The sequence below is a fragment of the Salvelinus alpinus genome, chromosome 1 (genome assembly GCF_045679555.1).
Source record: "Salvelinus alpinus chromosome 1, SLU_Salpinus.1, whole genome shotgun sequence".
NCBI classification, from domain to species: domain Eukaryota; kingdom Metazoa; phylum Chordata; class Actinopteri; order Salmoniformes; family Salmonidae; genus Salvelinus; species Salvelinus alpinus.
Window position 1 is genome coordinate 31,625,792 of NC_092086.1, and position 6,731 is coordinate 31,632,522.

Here is a 6,731-nt window from a genome sequence, read left to right on the forward strand (position 1 = left end):
CAAAAAAAAGAAACATCCCTTTTTCAGGACCCTGTCTTTCAAAGATAATTCATAAATATCCAAATAACTTCACATATCTTCATTGTAAAGGGTTTAAACACTGTTTCCCATGCTTGTTCAATGAACCATAAACAATTAATGACCATGCACTTGCGGAACGGTCGTTAAGACACTAACAGCTTACAAACGGTAGGCAATTAAGGTCACAGTTATAAAAACTTAGGACACTAAAGAGGCCTTTTTACTGACTCTGAAAAACACCAAAAGAAAGATTCCCAGGGTCCCTGCTCATCTGCGTGAATGTGGCTTAGGCATGCTGCTAGGAGAGGACTGCAGATGTGGCCAGGGCAATAAATTGCAATGTCCGTACTGTGAGACGCCTAAGACAGCGCTACAGGGAGACAGAACGGACAGCTAATCATCCTCGCAGTGGCAGACCACGTGTAACAACACCTGCACAGGATCGGTACATCCAAACATCACACCTGCGGGACAGGTACAGGATGGCAACAACAACTGCCCAAGTTACACCAGGAACGCACAATCCCTCCATCAGTGCTCAGACTGTCCACAATAGGCTGAGAGAGGCTGGACTGGGGGCTTGTAGGCCTGTTGAAAGGCAGGTCCTCACCAGACATCACCGGCAACAACGTCACCTATGGGCACAAACCCACCGTGGCTGGACCAGACAGGACTGGCAAAAAGTGCTCTTCACTGACAAGTCGTGGTTTTGTCTCACCAGGGGTGATGGTCGGATTCGCGTTTATCATCGAAGGAATGAGCATTACACCGAGGCCTGTACTCTGGAGCGGAATCGATTTGGAGGTGGAGGGTCCGTCATGGTCTGGGGTGGTGTGTCACAGCATCATCGGACTGAGCTTGTTGTCATTGCAGGCAATCTCAACGCTGTGCGTTACAGGGAAGACATCCTCCTCCCTCATGTGGTACCCCTCCTGCAGGCTCATCCTGACATGACCCTCCAGCATGACAATACCACCAGCCATACTGCTCGTTCTGTGCATGATTTCCTGCAAGACAGGAATGTCAGTGTTCTGCCATGGCCAGCGAAGAGCCCGGATCTCAAATCTATTGAGCACGCCTGGGACCTGTTGGATTGGAGGATGAGGGCTAGGGCCATTCCCCCCAGAAATGTCCTGGAACTTGCAGGTGCCTTGGTGGAAGAGTGGGGTAACATCTCACAGCAAGAACTGGTAAATCCGGTGCAGTCCATGAGGAGGAGATGCACTGCAGTACTTAATGCAGCTGGTGGCCACACCAGATACTGACTGTTACTTTTGATTTTGACTCCCCCCCCCCCTTTGTTCAGGGACACACTCCATTTCTGTTAGTCACATGTCTGTGGAACTTGTTTAGTTTATGTCTCAGTTGTTGAATCTTATGTTCATACAAATATTTACACATGTTAAGTTTCCTGAAAATAAACGCAGTTGACAGTGAGAGGACGTTTCTTTTTTTGCTGAGTTTATGAGAACTGGGTGATCTATATATTCTCTCCAAAGCAGAAACACATTGGGTAAAAACTGGTTGAATCAAAGTTGTTTCAACATTATTTTAACCAAAAAATGTAATGATGTTGTGGAAAACTGATTGGATTTGTAAAAAGTCATCAACTTAAAGGTATTTTACACCCTACTTTTAACCTAAATTCAATGACAGGGTGACATTTTGGTTGATTTCACATTGAATTCACGTTAGTTAACAACTCAACCAAATGTGCATCAAAACTAGACGTTAAACTGACGTCTGTGCCCAGTGTGAAGACTCACATTGCTGAGACTGCTGTGTTGAGTGGGTGGGAGGGAGGTTACTTTCTGCTGATTGCTTTGCTGCTCTAATGGAGATAGTGGAAAGCGCTGACCAGCAGAGTACTGCTCTCTGGCACACTCCTTTGATAGATCAGAGGATTTGCTTTGACCTTAACTACAGCAAGTGACAGTGAGAATAAACTAAGGCATCTACAAATGCTTTTGTTGGCAAAAATGTGTCACAAAAAGGTAATCATACAAACATTTCAGATTGTCCCCCCCCCCCATCCCATCACTCCTATCTTGGGGACCACTTTTATCTGGTAGAATGGACACTTATTCAAACATGGGATAAGGAGCCTTTGAATGTTAAAAGGAAAGGCGTTACTTCTTCCTCTGATGAGAATAATAAACGGTTTGATGAATGTCATGTCCTTCTAAATGAGTGGTCTCATCTACCCCCTCTGCATGGTCCCATCTGTCTGAAACGTCTCTCACGCCAACGATCTCGCGAGACGATAGCGAATGCCCCCTGTGTGTGTGTGTGTGTGTGTGTGTGAGAGAAAGAGTGGGCTGTTGTGTCTGTGGAACGCACTGCGTGAGGGACGGTGTTCGTTTGATAGGGGGCCAAGCTAGTGGGCTAATCGGGGAAAGCATAATCACCACCTCTCCTAGCGGCTTTAATAATATCGTATTTCCATATAAAGATTATGCGAAAGCCGCCGACCCTGATCGAGCTGCCTTGGTTCCTACTTCGCTATGTCGGTACCAGAGCTTGCTAGCTAGCGGTCTATTTACACTACAGATGCTATTCCAGCAGCGGAGAAGAAGGGGGCATGAATAAGCAAGAGGGAGGATGGGTTCTCGTTTTCCTGACGGCTAGCTAGCCTTAGAGCTTCGCTGAAAACAAGGACATACTGAAGGCACAGCATTATTAGATTATTTAGTACCTCTGTCTGACGGAGTTTTGTTCGTAAAATGGTTTAAAGTACTTCTTCAAATGGGGGTTCGGCCGTCAAGCACCCTCTCTGGGTTGTTGTTCGGCACACGGAGTTCGAATGTGGGAAATAGCTAGCTAGGTGGCTAGCTATCCTGCTAGTCTCAATAACCAAATGCTGCTGCTGCTACCGTGCAGCTCCGAGCGAGAACACCAGCGACTGGAGACTTGGGCCCTGACGTTGCGCCAGCTCCTTTTGCTTTATCGGAGGAAGATTCGGGGCGAAAAGATGGTAGTTTGAGATGTGATTTTTTTTCTCCGTTTTTAGCCATATGTAAGCCGAATGAAGGTGTGTTGATTTGCTGTTGCTGCCATCTCCAAAGGAATAATGACAGGCTGAACCTCCAAACCAGTTGAATCTATTTTGAAGGGGGTGAGGTGGACCAATAACTATCTAACGGAAACATATATCTAAAAACTGTATCTCTGAGGTCTAAACTCCTTGGTCTTACCTGGAACTCTAAGCCACGTCTTTCATATCTGCTCATTTAAAGCACACAGACTTGAGCTGCAAATATGGATAAATTAACAATTATATCAGGATGTCTGTTTCTGGCAGCGGATATCTTTGCAATCGCAAGCATTGCAAACCCCGACTGGATCAACACAGGCGAATCTGCAGGTAATTGGGGAATTATTGAACTCTTACCTTTGACATTGACCACTGTATTTTCCTTTTAATGTTACAGCTTCACTGATGGAATGATTCCCCTTTGCAGATTGTAGGGCTGGCTATACGTTATACATTCATTGAAGCCTTTACCTGCTGCTGCATTCATCATCCACAGAACAAAGATCCACCTCTAGCAATGTTTACGTTACATATCAGCAGGGGTATCTTGTCCCCTCTGCAACTCAGTCGTTTGTTCTATGTTCCTCTGTGATTTGAAACACTGGGCTACTAATCCAAAATAGGGATGCATAATGAACATATATAAATTATATCACATGTAGATATTATTTTAGGCCTATATAATATGTTATTGCTGATATATTGGGGACACACAGAAATAATTTGATATATGTTGTATTCTCTACTACACTCTTTCCCATGTATTACGTAAGGGTAGTGTTGTAATGATTTCATATTAGCAAGACCAAGAAGCACTACTCAGTAATTTCTTGGCGGCGGTTGTTTATTTAGTAGATAGAGCTGTCATCAGAGCAATTGGCCACGTCAATGACCACTTTGAGGTCAATCCTATGGGTCAATCGACAGACTTGATCAACTGTAACAAGTGTTGAATACAGGCTTCCTGCTGGCCTCCCGAATGCCAGTTGGTCTTTTTCTGTTGACAAGCCTCAAAACTTATCCACATGCCATTAATAGGCTGATGCTCTTCTTTGTACCCACCCCCACCCACGATGATGACGGCTTATAGGAACTGGGTCAGGAAGGGTTCATGCACCAATGTGAAACCAATGTAGCCTGTCAGCTGCTGCAGCAGAAGCAATTTGTTTTCATTGCCCTATTTTCTAAGAAGAAAAGGGATGGATGTTTTCAAAACACTGTTTCTGATGTGTGTTCACTGTCTTTATCTTTCAATTGGACAGTGTCCACTCACACTCTCACTCAAATAAGCCTTCTATGACAATAACATTCATGTTTTGTCTTTAAAAACGACTTGACAATATTGACACCCTTACTGGAAATGAAGAGTAGCTAACTCATGTTCGACAGTAAATAACATTGTAATTACATGTAATTTGAAAGCATGCTGAGTTGCTTCAGTATGCCTACTCGGCAATGGCCTCAGTAACCTATTCCTGGTAGGCTGTGCCATCTGCCTCACTCCTGCTTTGTTGATAACGGTCACACCTGCAATTAGCCTACCACAGCAAAAGTGCTGGTAAGTGTAGGGTTGCATGCATTGCAAACCACCCATCTTAGTGTTTCCCTTTGGATTTTTGTTCAGCAGTGGTGGCAAGGGTAGCGGTAGGGCAATGACATGCAAGCTGTTCCCATAGACTTCCAGTCATTGAGCCAACGACTATCCATTTAAAAGCGAGTCTCAGCCGATATTGATTATAAACAACACATTTTTTTGCAGTGGTGGCAACAATTAACAGTGGTGGGCCACCCCTGCTAAATGAATATAGGGAAAACAATGTCATAACCGATTCCAATTATATAATGTTTTAATTCTGGACAATTTATTAGACTTTCCAAGGCGCAACTCAGGCTGCAATTGGCCGAAAGGTTTTGGTTTGGCTGCTGGTTTTAGTATAGCGGTGCAAACGACCATCCTCTCATATCTCCCACTGTTCTCACTTCCTCTCCCCAGTCTCCCCTGCTGTTTCTTTGATGATGATGATGATGGTGGGTGTTTTGTTGGGCTCTGTTTATGAGATGGAAAGACCGTTCTTAACATCCCGTCTCTGAAGGCTAGCACCAGGCTTAGCTTTTCTCACCCAGGGATTTACAGTCACAAAGCCTGCGTTTGGTGTCCTGTGCTTCTCATCATACCCTCCTGGTTTTGTGACAGGCTGCGGGTGTTAGGTGTTATCGGTCCAATTCATTATAGAAGTAACTCAATATAGAGACGAAAATTGCCAGCACATTGGCAGCCTTTTAATGGATTGCAGAACAAGTATTTTGGTCAGGGTTGGCCTTTGTGACGCATCATAAGAATTTCCCTCTGTCATCATGGTTTGATTGTGATGTGTTTGTAGACATAGTGGTTAGCCTAATTGCTCACCACAATGTGGGAGATAATTGTAGATCTTACACTCAACAAGCACATTTAATGGAAGTGATAATGTTATTTGTTGAGCTGATTTATTTTTGGATGAAGGGAAAGCAAGCATACAAATGCTGTTTGTTTTGTCATTTTTTTTCTTCTTCTGTTCTCAATTTATAGTGGCGTAATTTGCCTAACACACCCTCACTTCTTTAATGCCTGTACAAGTAACAAATAGACTATGCGCTATTTGCCCCCAAACAACATTGCTATAGGAGAAAGATTTATTATGGTGCCTTGATTTCCTACAGGAGAGCTCGGCAGCCCTTAACACCCCTGTAATTGGAACCTTGAGTCAGATACCTTGAGCGTGTAATATACAGAAGAAGATACCTTGAGCATGTAATATACAGAAGAAGGGTTGAGTCTCCTCACTCAACACAATGCCACAGCTGTGTTTCCTAAATGGGTTACTGTACACCTGTCTTTGGTCACGGCTAAAGATCATTCTAATGAAGGAGATAACATTATTGATTTGTAGTTGAACAAGACCAATTGTAAAGCCTGGAAGTGAGGAAGTCATAAGTAGAGCCTTGAGTTTCTCCAACCCTGACTACGTGACCTGACTAGGAACAACTCCTGGCCCAGGGCAACACAGAGACGTTTGGGGACCACGACAACCACTGGCACAAAAGGAGGAGAAATGTTGGCTCTCCAGCTGAAAAGACCCTGTCCTCACCTCTGTGTGACGTTCTCAGGCAATCACAGTAAACTTAATTTCCTGCCTGGGCTTCTACACAAAGCCCATTATTACTGGCAATGTCATTGTTACGGAGACAACTGTGAATCTGCCCGCAGCCCTCTGCCGTCCTGTAGATCCTGTTGTCTTCAGAGTGTCTCTGTCACCATCTGAATGAAAATAGATGCACACACAGAGAGAGACAGTGAGATTAAAAAGGGTCACGGTTCAGATATTAAAAAGGGTCACGGTTCAGATATTAAAAAGGGTCACGGTTCAGATATTAAAAAGGGTCACGGTTCAGATATTAAAAAGGGTCACGGTTCAGATATTAAAAAGGGTCACGGTTCAGATATTAAAAAGGGTCACGGTTCAGATATTAAAAAGGGTCACGGTTCAGATATTAAAAAGGGTCACGGTTCAGTATTTAGTGTTATTTTGTTTTCTTGACTGATTAGCAAATGCGATATGCCATCTCTCACCATGTTATCCTACAACTAGACTTGATGATGAGATCCTCGCGTCACCTTCCAGCTGTCAGACATACA

General features: G+C 44.0%; 1 protein-coding gene across 1 annotated transcript in view; it reads left to right on the plus strand.

Moving 5' to 3' along the window:
- The first annotated feature begins 2,310 nt into the window (after positions 1-2,310).
- Positions 2,311-6,731, plus strand: part of mosmoa (modulator of smoothened a) — a 42,583-nt gene continuing 38,162 nt past the window's right edge. Inside the window, exon 1 of the mRNA XM_071396705.1 lies at positions 2,311-3,385. Within this exon, the coding sequence (XP_071252806.1) occupies positions 3,280-3,385 (106 nt within the window). The 5' untranslated portion in view covers positions 2,311-3,279. The remainder of the gene's footprint in view (positions 3,386-6,731) is intronic.